At 39.5% G+C, this 14,326-nt stretch overlaps 1 protein-coding gene across 1 annotated transcript; it reads right to left on the bottom strand.

Moving 5' to 3' along the window:
- Positions 1-1,429: 1,429 nt before the first annotated feature.
- LOC149817796 (Trm112p-like protein) lies at positions 1,430-3,989 on the bottom strand. The gene is made up of 3 exons (XM_089984452.1): positions 3,852-3,989; positions 3,640-3,694; positions 1,430-1,752 (listed from the first exon to the last, which is right to left on the bottom strand). Exons 1-3 carry the CDS (start codon positions 3,944-3,946, stop codon positions 1,627-1,629), a joined length of 276 nt encoding a protein of 91 aa, XP_089840578.1. The 5' UTR covers positions 3,947-3,989; the 3' UTR covers positions 1,430-1,626.
- Positions 3,990-14,326: the final 10,337 nt, after the last annotated feature.

Genomic DNA, 14,326 nt, shown 5'->3' with positions numbered 1-14,326 from the left:
AAGCTACCCACTCATTCTGCAAGTCCTGGTGATGCCTAAATATCCACCCCAAAGCATTCTGCTGGCCCAACTGATCCCGTATAGTAAATCCCACTCTCCAAGTATCGATATATAGAAGTACAGTTTTTTTTTACAGAAATATACTGGTAGGGGTCCCCCAAACCCCAGCTTGACTCGAAAAAAAAAACGAAGCCAACATCTCACTTCATCAGACACAGTCAGGGTTGTTATGAGAATCGACCAAGGAGATCTGGAACAATAAGATGCGACACCATTTACAGTTTCAACAAATTGCTGCTGAAGCCCTGACTCTCTTAGCACATGAAAACAATGAGCAGAATCCGATCCAAGGGTTAGTTTTGGCTGGATTAAGTCTGTTCAAATCAAGCATTTAGCATGATATTAAGTTTGTTCAAATCAAGCATTTACCATGACAAGATATCTTGATTCAGTACAAGAAGTTGGGTATTAATATCAAATTGTTGCATTGTTAACATAAACATCATTATCCAAAGGCATATCCGTATGTTTTTTTACAATCATTTATTGTTGCTAACAAATCCCTGTAGAGAGTATGTTAAACATAAGCACAACAAAAGCTCTCTAACTTACCATAGTGTACGCAAGATTAAGCAACTATTAGCTGTGTAAAATGCCATCATGGGAATGAGTCTTCATGTGGCAAGTCATGCAAATGTGTCCTTATGGCTGTTGGTGTCGGATGTGCCTTTCCAGCCAACTAACCATGGTTCTAAGTAGGGTTGATGCTTCTGGCGAGAGAATCTGTCATTGGTGCAGGATTGACAGAAAGAATCCCCTACTGACAGAAATGGTGCCAGGATGTGCCTTGTTAGCCCAAAGACTAATCTCTACCATAACATTGTAGCTAATTTTTTTTAGGGAACAATTCACACTGTGTACGTTGCCTGTCATAGGGCTAGTTTTTCAAACCACAACGGATACCCGTGGATGGCACTTTTACTAATTCACAGTGCCCAGTGAACAAAGCCAACTTGCGAACAGGATGACAATAAAGGATCATATATGCTAAGCCCAAAGAAAGAGGTGATCAGACCAAACTCACCACAAATGAAGGAAAAAGGCTAGAAAACAGTACCTGGAAACACTCCTGACAAGGAAAAAAACACTACTGAATCTTCAAATAGCCACTTTTAGTAAGATCTGTGCCTGATCTTAAAGTAGATACAATTGAACTGTATAGGCAAAATTTGGCCATTAGCAGAAATACTTACTAATTGGCCATCTTGCTCCTGATTTTAGGATTTTATTTTCAGCTTTTGTTTCCAAATAGAACTACGGATTTAAACTTTAAAGATTATGGTTGTGCACAACATGTGGTCAGCTCATAGTTTCTGCTTCAACAGTGTATTTTGCATGAGCCAGGAACCACTTCATCACAGTTTTGATATGCTTCCAGAAGTCTCTAACAATAGTACCATTGCGCAGGAATGTAGTTATGCCAGAATATGCACACCCAGTTTGGTCTAACAAACACCAGAAGCTACATGAAAATGACATCATCAACCATGATTATGAATACCTCACATACAAGCAAATGCAGGTGACATTTTTGTCTACAAAAATGAAATTATGCCCATCTGCTTTCTAGAAGGTATCTGAAGCTTTAACGCTCAAATCAGTAGTACTCACTCCCTTATTTTCGTCAGGCTCAACATCAGCATCAAGCACCTTCCCATCCTTTGGCACCAAACACGGTATTCCATCAACTATCTACAACAAAGACAAGCAAATGGAAAATTATAGCATAACACAATTTCAAATTCGTCTTTTTCTTTCCAGAAGAAAAAAAGACAATGTTGCATGGCTAATCAATTGAATAGTAATGTAATCAGTAATTAATTGAATACAATGGTTTGACCTATACAGTACATACTGCATGAACCTCTTAGCATTGATAAAAAGCTACGGTGAGTATGCCCATTCTTTGAATTTTGATATCATAGTCAGTTAAAAGATCTGTCTTTTTCCAAGAGCACAAATGCAAAACCTCCAGTATTTCTCGGCATTCAGATATTATGATGACCAAGCTTGGGCTTAGCAACAGATCCTAGAAGACAGCACGAGAAAGTTTCCAACAGGCCCACTTCTGAAGCAAGATTTCTTTTGCTAGCAACAATATGGACAGAAATTACCTCTAGTGGCAGCTTCAAGTTTAACATAATAGACAAACAGCTAGCACCCAAATGTTGATGCTTATGACCACCGAAATGAATGTTAAGAGTTGTTATCATACAATTACGAAGGCCAAACTGTATTAGTAGCTCAGTGGTCATGCCAGTTCAACCCAAATTTCTCGCTAGATTGCAACATCTTATGATGGATCAGTGCTAACATTCTCAAAATAGTCGACCACGGTCTAGGATGACTGGGTCAAAAATATGCTAAGTTGAGCTAGGTCATGTCTTAGATTAAAAACCTAAGATGTCTTGCAATGCAGCATACAAAGTGCATCCTTTGTGTTGTGCCGCTGCAATGTCTATGATGAAATTGACATACTAAATGTGTCCAATAACAAGCGAAAGCGCAGGGATGGGACTAAACACAAACACAAGGCTTGAAAAAGCTTATGAATACAAACAACATGAAATATTGAGATTAACAATTATCGCAACAACAAATTGAAAGAAACCTGAGATGGGCAAACAACTTAAATATCATGAAACACACAACTGAAGAAGACATCTTCATTCAATTTTCTCATGCAGAACAACAAAGTCATTGTACGAAGAAACAAATGACCTCAGATCATAGTGGCTATCATAAATCACGAAATATAATGCGAGAACCAAACACATCCATCACAGCATTCAACAAATCAAAATACTATGGATCATAATGCACAAAATAAATGGTACCCAAATTCATCTTCGATACAAGCGATCTAATAACCCCACTAATCAAAATTTGCATCCTTTGCCAAAATTGTGTCCACCCATCAAAAATTTTCCTTCAGTTAACCATTACATCACCAAAGGAAAAGCGAGAGAGAAAAAAACATGACACTAAACGCAGCACCAATCCACCGATCCAACTAAATTAGAAGGTTGAGAGAACGGCTTATGCAGTACAACACAACAACCCAACTTATCCCATTCTTGGGTTAACATGTAGTCCTGGCCGTCCGAATCAGAGAGAAATCAATTGCATGGGTTGTGTCAACCCAATCGGAATTCACAGATAGATTCAGCATGGTCCAAATGCTAGGAACCAGCTCTGGAATCGTGTTTTTTCCACGAAAAACTCGCTTTTATGATCCAGCACATTGTAGGCCGTTGATTATTCAAGGCTCGTAAAATCGTGCGTATATGTCGTTATCGGACGATCAAAGAGCCAATTCCCACTAACACATTTGCAAGGTTAGTTTCATGAAAAAAAAACACTCATTCGGATGTCATGGCGACCTGACAATACACTAAATCCCCATTCATGTGGATAGACGGGAACATCGAAGCACCTCAAAGCAATCTTTACAATGAAAAAACTAATTTCTCATTCTTCCGCAACAAAATTCAATAATTGAAGCCAAATTCCTTAACAAACACGAACCAAAAGGAAGAAGAGAAAGAAATCGGGCAAAGGGGCGAAGAAGAAACTAACGGGGTAGGAGACGCGCAGAGCGTCGGAGATCAGAGAATTCGTTTCCTCGCATACCCTGACCAAAATCAAGAAACTGAATCAGAGAGAATGTGGCGATAGGGGAAGAAGAAAAAGCGGAATAAAAGATGGGATTAGAAGGTACAGAGAAGAAGAAGAAGAAAAGCTGGGATTCGAAGGTACAGAGAAGAAGAAGAAGCCCTATAAATTCTCACCTCAATGGCTGTTTGGAAAGAGGGCAAACAAGGATCTCGGCGAGCTTCTTCGCGACTCCGGCCTCTCTGAAAAGGACGGCGCTGCCCTTCACCATTTCCGTGTCTTCCGATTTCTATTCCCTTCCGAGTTCCTCCCAATGACTGATTTTCATACCCTAAATTTACCGCCAAACAGGCTCTTAAGACCGAACCGGACCTTTCGCATCAACAGAACCGAGTTGGGGGTTAGGGTAGACCCCTCTTCTACAATTTGGGGTTCGAACTTGCAACGTCCCAACACAAGGTGACGTGCACTAACTTGTCCTGCCAGATAAGCGGATCCCCCGTTGGTGATATTTTCAAACTATCACTATCAGTATATGAAAACTGATCAGTCAAAGTTCTTCAAAATCTCCAAATACTTGCCAGCATCTCTCCTTACGTCACAATGATACGGTCATTATGGGTATGACACGGGTTCGGAAAAAAGATGCCTTGTCTGGCAGCATAATACCACCATCGATCTACAAAGAAACTAAAAAGTTGAAAACGAATCAGTAGAAGGAATCTATATCATAACTACCACTCAGAACTGAGCTACATGATGATGGATACTAGCATCTTCAGAAATATGTTTCTGTGAGAAGTAATTTTTGCAAGGAAACATTTTTTGGATCAGCTCACAATAAATAAAAGTCATAAAAATTTATTCTTACCTTATTTTTTTGGCATAGGCTAAGCCCCAATCGACATTTTCATGTGTATTAATGTTGTCACGGGCTAATTTTCGCTCAATAAGCCCATGCGGCGCAACATTCCTCCTTGCCGTCACAAGCCTTCTAATCGTTATCTCATAGCCACTTTTGTCACGGACATGGAATAGCTCGCAACCTGTAGCACGCTAGACTAACAAATATGGTCAGACTAACGGCCACAAGCCACCCACAAACACTTTCAATGTACTGAATCAGAATATTGGCCCTGTGCGCTACCCCGCGCACAACTGCCTAACGAAAGTTCTTCAAGCGCATCTTCAAATGTGTTACATGTTATCAATGCCCCTTTGTGCATAGTCGTCCCATACCAACTAAGCACTTTCGAGAAGGGCACCAACCTGCCTTAGCTTGGCATGCCATGGTGCACATCGCAGCTCCATGCACAAGCCAGTTGAAACCTCGCCACTGAAGGATCCAAGCCTTTCGACCCCCAGTCCGAAGACCAGTTGATGATTTCATGCCATAGCGAAGAGCACCACCCAAACTCATTCGCTGGCGCATAGGCTCTCTCTTGCCTAGCCCCGAGTATCTTTACTCGGTTGGAATCACCTAGTGTGACTCCTGGGGGAATTACTCCTAACCCACACACACACCCATGCGTCCAATCGTCTCGCGTGGGACATCCGCAAGTTGAGAGGTTCTTTAGCACTCTCCAAAGGCAACACCCTCTGGTCCGCTGGCACTGCTTAGCCAAACAACGCTCCATGTATGTGCCGCCATACAGCGATGCACTAACGACGATATTGTTGCCTATCGCATGCCATGCTACCACCGCACGTCACCGATCAAGCTGACGCATACCGCGCGTTCTTAAGCTCGATGCATTTTCCACTCAGTAGAGCTTCGCACTGCTCATGCCCCATTCCAAACTCGGCCCGGGACATGCTCCCCCACCCAAGCCATTATACGTCCTCGATAATGTTGGTGTAGGTAAGAACGCAGTTACCTTGATCTGCCAGTTCCCTTAGCCAGCAACTGAACAACAACCTTACGCTTCAGAATATCGTGGTAAAGATGTCCCATACCATCCAACCACTACTTTACTTCAACGATTCGATTCACCAATCTTCAGTTACGCAATTTTGCATCGCAAGAATAAACCATCTTTGTTCCTTTCAGTGTCGCACATGAATAACAAGGTCTCCGTGAACCTTTTCTTTTTTAGTGTATCTTGCTCAGGATATTGATCTGCTCTGATACCAATTGTCATGGGCTAATTTTCGCTCAATAAGCCCATGCGGCGCAACGGTCCTCCTTGCCGTCACAAGCCTTCTAATCGCTATCTCATAACCACTTTTGCCACGGACATGGAATAGCTCGCAACCTGTAGCACGCTAGACTAGCCAATATGGTCAGACTAACGGCCACAAGCCACCCACCAACACTTTCAATGTACTGAATCAGAATATTGGCCTTATGCGCTACCCCGCGCACAGCTGCCTAGCGGAAGCTCTTCAAGCGCATCTTCAAATGCGTTCCATGTTATCAATGCCCCTTTGTGCATAGTCGTCCCATACCAACTAAGCACTTCCGAGAAGGGCACCAACCTGCCTTAGCTTGGCATGCCATGGTGCACATCGCAGCTCCATGCGCAAGCCATATGAAACCTCGCCACTGAAGGATCCAAGTCTTTCAACCCCCAGTCCAAAGACCAGTTGATGATTTCATGCCATAGCGAAGAGCACTACCCAAACTCATTCGCTGGCGCATAGGCTCTCTCTTGCCTAGCCCCGAGTATCTTTACTCGGTTGGAATCACCTAGTGTGACTCCTGGGGGAATTACTCCTAACCCACACGCACCCTTGTGCGTCCAATCGCCTCGCGTGGGACATCCGCAAGTTGAGAGGTTCTTTAGTACTCTCCAAAGGCAACACCCTCTGGTCCGCTGTCACTGCTTAGCCAAACAACGCTCCACGTATGTGCCGTCATACAGCGATGCACTAACGACGATATTGTTGCCTATCGCATGCCATGCTACCACCGCACGCCACCGATCAAGCTGACGCATACCGCGTGTTCTTACGCTCGATGCATTTTCCACTCAGTAGATCTCCGCACTGCTCATGCCCCATTCCAAACTCGGCCCGGGACATGCCAAACTGCTGCAACATGTGCCAAACAGCTCAAACAGAAGGTCCCCTATATCGCACGGACAGCACTAGGAGTGCATGGGGGTGTCCGTGTGTAGTTCAAATCCCCCATGGGGCGTAGGCAAAGGCCTTGGGTGCGTAGGCAGGCGGCTCTTGGTGCGGCGATGTGGTCCCAACCATGCCAAGTGGCATGGGGTTGTGCAAGTGAGTGCACAACGCCGGCGAACGAGTTTGGGTGGTGCCGTTCGCTATGGCAGAAAATCATCAACTGGTCTGCGGACTGGGGGTCGAAAGACCTTGTCCCTTCTATGGTGAGGTTATGGTATGGGTATGCCCATGGGATCATGATCTGCTCCATGGCACGCGAGGCCAAGCTATCTGTGCGTTGTTGGTGTGGATGGCTGGAATTCAGGAAGGTTGGCTCGAAATGATGGTTGGAGGCATGGCATACATCGATAAAGGCTTTGGGGATGTGCCATGCTCCCCATGACCCGTGTTGGATGTTGGGTAAGTTGGTAATGCCGTGAAGACATGTTTCAACTATTGCCAACACGTGCTTGCTTGTGGGAGTAGTAAGGCATGGTTGACTTGGCGGTTGAAGGTGCTAGCCGGTATGGGACGGCTGTGCACGAAAGTGGCGATCAGATACGCAATGAACCATGTTCGAAAGGACTTATTAGAAATTGCTAAGTTGACATTCCGCTGGGTAAGAAGTTTACGTGTGGGAAACACGTGCTGTGAGGCTTACTAGGCCGTGTGGCCTAGTGCCGCACAGGCCTTCCTTGGCTTTAAATGCGAAAAATTTGGCCTTGGAAATTTAGCCCGTGACAAATGTAGTGTATATGTAAAATGTAGTTGAGTGTGTGTCTCTATGTGCGTTGTAAATTTACAATACAACAGTTATACTATTGGTTTGCTTAAGTAATTACATTGATTATATTTTAATTATTCATCAAAATATTGTAAATTTTGTTGCACTTTCATTCTGTAAAAGTGCATTAATTGTTATGTTGAAGAGTGGTTTACTGGTTCATTGGTTCCTGTTTGTTATTTTGATTTTTTTTAAGATTGTTTATTAAATTTAATATATTTTCAATTTGATATTTTTTTCAGTTCAAAAAATGGCACCTAGAGATCCAACATGAAAGTAAAGTTCTATATCCCACCCATGACAAGAGACTCATAGGACATATATAATGCAACTATTGTCCAAAAGTGAAGAAGGGTGGGATTGCAAGGTTAAAACATCATTATTGGACGGCACAATACATGGAGTTAAGCCTTGTCCAAATGTGAAAATTGAAATAAAAACTTCTTTTGTAAGCTTTTATACAAGTATAAAGAGTGTAAAGACAAGAACAAAGGAAATTTATTTAAAATTAGAAAGAGTGAAATATATTATAGTTCAAAATCATCAACAATCAATCGATAATGAAATGAAAGTTGTTGACAGTAAAAAGACATGCAAATACAGTTGGTCCAATGAATTATTTTGTCATCAAGAAAGCACAACAATCTACAATCAATAGTACTTTTAAGAAAAAAATATAGAAAGGATGTGTGTTGTGCTATATATAGTTTTTTTATGCAAATGCTTTACCATTCAACCTTTGCAATAGTCAATATTTCAACTCGTTGCAAACTATGATCGAGGATTCAAGTCATTCTTTTATCATGAGATGTTGACATGGATATTGAAAGATGAAGTGGAGCACACACATCAGTTGTTAAAGAAATTTAAAAAACCCATGGACTAAGGTTGGTTGTAGCATCATGGTTGATAGTTGGACTGATGTGATTGAAAAAACTTGATTAATTTTTTTGTTAATAGTTCATCTAGAACAATGTTTTTAAAGTCTTTGGATGTCGCCTCAATAGAAAAAACAACTGAAAATCTTTGTAAATTATTTGAAGAAATTGTAAAAGAGGTTGGTGAAGAACATATTACAAGTCATCCCAGATAATGCACCAAACTATGTAATTGTTGGGAAAATGTTACAAAAAGATAAAACACTTTATTAGATGTCATGTGTTACACATTATTTAGATTTGATGTTTAAAAATATTGACAAAATTAACATTTTTCATAGTACAATACAAAATACAAAATACAAAATGTATAACAAGATACATGTATAATTATGCATGAGTGCTTAACTTGATGAGAAAGCACACAAATAAGAAGGAGCTTTTGCGTCCAATAATTACACATTTTACAACTTCATATTTGACTTTTTCACAGTATTGTGTGTCACGAGAAAGAGTTGAAGGTTATATTCTTATCTCCAGAATTTTGATCAAGTCATTATTTTAACAAACCTAAAGCTAAAACAATATTTTATATTATTGTTGAAGATCACAAATTTTAGAGTGCAGTGACATATACAATCAAGGCAACAATGTCTCTTGTAAAAGTTTTAAGATTAGTAGATGAAGATGAACGACCTCCAATGAGCTTTTTGTATGAGGCAATAGATAGGGCAAAAGAACAAATTACTTCTAACCTTGCTCATATTGAGAAAATGTTCAAACCCATATGAAATATAATTGATCTAAAATAGAATGTGCAACTTCATAAAACTTGACATGCAATCAACTATTTTTTAACCCATATTTTCATTATGATGACAATTTCAATGTAGACAAAGAGATTATGAATAAGTTCTATGATTGTATTGGAAAATTAGTAGTAGTAGTAGAGTCTAAATAAAGATTTTTAGGCAAATAGATGAATATATAAAGACAAGAAGGTTATTTGTCACTGAAATTGTAATGAGAATAAAAAAATGTAAAAGTCTTGATAAATTTGCAACTATTTTGGTTTCTTTTGAAATTTATGGTTTATCTTAATAATGCAATCCTTCTTCTTATTTTTTATTTATATGTTGTATTTGAATGAAGCTAATTGGTGAAACTCATTTGGCCATGCGACCTTCAAATTGAAAATTTTTTCAATTCGGGTTTTAAGTTTGACATGTAGTGCATCGGATTGTGAACACAATTGGGTCACTTTCTAATTGGTAAGTAACTGTGTATATTGTTTTTATAAGACAAGTACAATTTTAACTTTTCAGTATATAATTTAAAATCATTCATGATTTGAAATTATATTGTTACCGATGCATACAAAACATAAGGCTTTGAGTAGTGTGGCTTTCCGATGTTGTTGGGTACCTCAGATTTTTGCTTCCCTCTTCACCATTCCCTGAAAAAAAAAACTGAATAAGAAACAGAAAACACACAATGTTCACTCTTGGAGTCTTGGCTAACAAAATTTTCAGATAACCATATTCTCTCAACTTCTGCTCCCTTGCTGATTCATGGGGAAGCTCTTGGAATATTGCTCACCTTCCTAGAAGGGGAGATGATTGGGGGAGACTTACATGCTGAAAGCATAGCATTTTCATTAACCGTTAGAAAGGCATTGACACTTTCATGAATATCCAAAAGATTCCGGGAATTTCAAGAAGGAAAGAAAGCATTCTATTCCTTGGAGTCCAAAGTATAAGTGGGTTTCTGCATCCACCCGCTTATCAGTACAACCGGAACAAGGCTTGTCCCAGTAGTGGGGTGTGCATCCGCACCCACTTATCCAGAAAAACCGGGATAAGTTGGGAAACTGTGTTTTTGATACTCAATTCTGTTTCCCAGCTTATCCCACCTTTCAGGATAAGTAGGTGCACCAAAAAACTCCATTCAACAGCATCAAATTTCTAGCTATGACATTTATCAAATCAATTTGCTAATGGGATTGGATAGAAAGAGGGGTATTGCTAGTGATACCTGGGGCGCAGTAGAGAGGTGAGAAGGCAAGAATTGCTGCCATAAGAAGTTAAAAGAGATACATATCAAAAGGAGAGCTACAAGAGACCCTATATATTTAGATAATGTTGATGCTGATGATTATATAGCAAATAATGAAAACCATATATTATCCGAGAGTCTTTGGTTGAAAGACTCAAGGCTAGACAAGATGTGACAATGCATCAAGGGCCACAAAGAAAGTCTAATAAGAGGAAGGCATCATCATCAAGTAATCAAGGTAAACTGGTTATTTTACTTTTTTGCACATATGTATTTTATTAATTGTATATTGCATATAATTTGATGCAAAGGAAAAGGAAAAGTGCAGAAGATGGATAAACAGAGAGTGAAAAACCAGTTTATATGGATGACTCAGATGATGATGATGACATTAAAAACTTGGAGATTGATGAAGATGAGACACAAGATGATCTTGATGGAGCATAGGGTCGTGGGAAACTTTTATTTGAGTTTTGGGTTTTTAGTTTTGTTTTTCATATGAATATTGAACGTATATCACCACTAACTTCAACCTTGTGAATTTTGTTGCACTTTTAATTTCTAAAAGTATAATAACTCTAGTTGTTATTTTATTAGTTTTTACTTCACAAATCATAAATTTATTTATTTATGTTGTATTTATTGATAAAATTCATTTATTTCTTTATGTATGTATCTATCTTGTGATCTTTCTATTGAGTATGGTATTGTGCTTTTGATCATTGGCATCTTTTTAACCAATTAATTATCTTGTGATCTTTCTATTGAGGAAGGTGTGCATGCAAAAAAGTACTACAAGGAACTATTATTTTTGACAACTTTGACAACCATATCATCATAAGTTTCTATTTATTTTTCATTCTTATATTTATTAATTTCTCGCGACCTGTTATTATAAAGTGAAGAAAATGCTAAGTGCTCCCTTTGTTGATCTACAAGTTCGTCTGTATGTTCTCCTTAATGAATTATGATTTGGCAAATGTTATCTGGTGTATCTTAAATATTGATGAAATGATGAGTTGGTTATGTTTAGCTTATAATTATTGACAACAAATTTTTTTGTCCATGCACCCTGTAATTTTGTATTCTTGAACAAGCAACTATTTGTGTAGCAGCTGCTTGAAATTCGTTTTATAATTTAGTGTATATTCTTCACTTTATCCAATTGTTCATTAATAGCACATAAATGATGCATATTTATTTATATTTTTTTATTTAGTTGATTTTTTAATATTTTTTGTGAAGCTTAGGCTTTAGGCCTTGCTACGCCTCAACGCTATTCACAACACTATTAACATTTGTATCCGTGTGATGTTGGAGGCAGTATAGAGCCTTCTGTCGATGGCCTTATCGAAGCCCTAGACAATGTGAAAATTACATAATTTCTATTATAAAATTTTAGTACATTGTGACTCGTTGATTTTTTTCATCCTTTAAACCAGTTTTGGACTTAGAAATCTCTTATTTTATGTATTTTTTTTTTACTCTAGAAATATATGGATATCACATATGTATGATCAAATTTTCAGAATAACAGAAACAGTGGGTTTCCAAAGAATATGTACACTTGTGCATTATGTGTGCGGGTAGGGATGTAAACAGTCCTATCACAAACCGATACTTGACCCGAATCCGAGTATGTTAAATGAGTTTGGTAGCCAAATCTGGATCTAATTATTAGATCCAGGTTTGGTATTAGGTTTTGCATTCAAACCCAAACCCAAACCCAAAACTGACTAAAAACCTGACCTGATTAAGGCTGAGCCAGCGTGACCAGGTCATTGTGCCGGGTGTGGTTTCTTCTAATTATAAGTTCAAAAAAATAAAGTTTGTTAGATCTGAGTTTGGCATTATATATATTTTTTAATCGAATCCGATTAATCCAAACCCAATTAAGTCAGATTTCTAAAATTAACAACAACAAAAAAAAACTTTTGACAAGCTGAACCCTAAACCATGTAGTTATTCTATACTCTACCTGAATATAAAAAATTGCAGTGAACTTGCAAATGTTAGTGTCATCCACCTAATATGCATCTATAGAACATATTAACGGCATCGTAGAGGAGCATCGCTCATGAACCCCGCAAGAATTGGCGCCTAGTGCATGCAGATATGAAACTACTAAAAACAATAAATTAACAGAAATTAAAAAGTTCACTAAAAATATAACACAATTCATTCATCTTTCATTTCCAACTCTTTACAATCAATAGTTATAATGAAGAGAGAAAAACCCTAATTTTGCTACGGATTTAAGATAGATCCAAGAACCAATATGGATCTAAGATGGATCTAATATGAAATAAAAATCCAAAACAATATCCTAAACTAAAATTCAAACTAAGTAATTACAAGAAAACCAAATACATAAAATAGATCTGAATGAACCCTATGAACCCGGTAGTAACTCACGCCAGCTCCTGGAACAGTACCACACTAAAAAAAGGTCACAATGTATATTTGACTATCTTCCTAATTGGGTCCAAATTTGGTTGCCTTAGACTTTGCATAAACAAACTTACTACCCTCAGCACAGGGAAAGTCAAGTATGTTTTGAACTGGATCCAAGTAACAATCTGCTATGATCCACCCATATCTAAAGATCCCAATCAGGTTTTACTTTGACACGACACATTTAAATATACCTATTACTACTTAACAAGCTTACACGAGCCAAGCCGAGCTGACCACTCGCTAATCGTTATTCATGCGCCCACTTGTGGAGCCGATTTCACAAATTTGAACAAGCTCTTTAGAAGCTGAGCCACGAGCCGATTGTCTGTTTCCTAGGTCAAAGTAGGAATGCAAACGGGTCAGATTCAGGATGGAGGGTTTGCAATTTATGGCTGTTCGGCATCGGACTTACCCATGTATTTAGCTGTTTCGGATCAGAACCGTTGAATCCCTAAGTCGAGAACCTGGTTTACTCACACCCGACCCGAATCAAACCCTATAGGGTCCGAGTATGATGATAAATAAGAAGACTCAATTAAGACCAGTGTCCGAACCAGAAGGTCTGATTAATACATGGACCCTAGTATAGTTTGTAAAATTTTATACTAAACCCGGATCTGACCCGAGTTCCGATTAAGACCTGCAAATTTTCAATATAAAAATGATAAAAATATGGTTTTACGCAGTGTTGTGAGAGGCGTACGCCTCAGTACCTGAAGCGTACGCCTCAGAGGCGAGGCGCACGCTCAAGGTACTGAGGTGTGCTGTGATGCGCAAATTGCCCCTCATCAACCTCCAGAACCCCCTCCTTCATCCCCAAGTCTTCCTCCTCCGCCCGATTCGTCGGCTGTGCTAACCCCAAGTGCCGGTGTATCCACCGCCACGTGCCGGTGTATCCACCGCCATGTGCCGGCCAGCTGCTCCACCGCCGCTCCCTGCCTCCCCTCCCACCGCTTCACTTTCATACCAGTTGTGAGAGGTGTACCTGAGGCGTACGCCTCAGAGGCGAAGCGCAGGCTCAACGCCTCGCTTCGCCTCATCGCAGGCTCAACGCCTCGCTTCGCCTCATCGCATTTAACAACCTTGGTTTTACGGTGTTTGGTTTATGTGGTTCTTATCGAGTCCGAGTATGATTTTTTTATAGTGGACCCGATTAGAATTCGGTCTAAACCCGATATTATAGTCGAAAATCTGCTCCAAGTCTGATTCCACTTGAGTCTGAACCAAATCCGACCCGTTGACACCCTTAAGTAAAGTCAAAACCATATATAAACGGATCCACCAGTGGATCCACTCAGAACCGAACCGTTTTACAACCGTGGACCAGAAGAATTCACGTTTCCCCTCCCTCCAAAGTCCAAACCGACGT

The sequence above is a fragment of the Nuphar pumila genome, chromosome 13 (genome assembly GCF_984573655.1).
Source record: "Nuphar pumila chromosome 13, dmNupPumi1.hap1.1, whole genome shotgun sequence".
Taxonomy (NCBI): Eukaryota; Viridiplantae; Streptophyta; class Magnoliopsida; order Nymphaeales; family Nymphaeaceae; genus Nuphar; species Nuphar pumila.
This window is presented reverse-complemented; position numbering and strand designations above follow the sequence as displayed.

Bases quoted from the DNA above. Each gene is read 5' to 3' on its own strand.
- LOC149817796 (XM_089984452.1), bottom strand. From the start codon at position 3,946: ATGGTGAAGGGCAGCGCCGTCCTTTTCAGAGAGGCCGGAGTCGCGAAG. The intron at 3,695-3,851 runs GTGAGAATTTAT...GATTTTGGTCAG, and splicing joins CTTTCCAAACAGCCATTGAG to GGTATGCGAGGAAACGAATT. The intron at 1,753-3,639 runs GTTAGTTTCTTC...TCTTTGTTGTAG, and splicing joins CTCTGCGCGTCTCCTACCCC to ATAGTTGATGGAATACCGTG.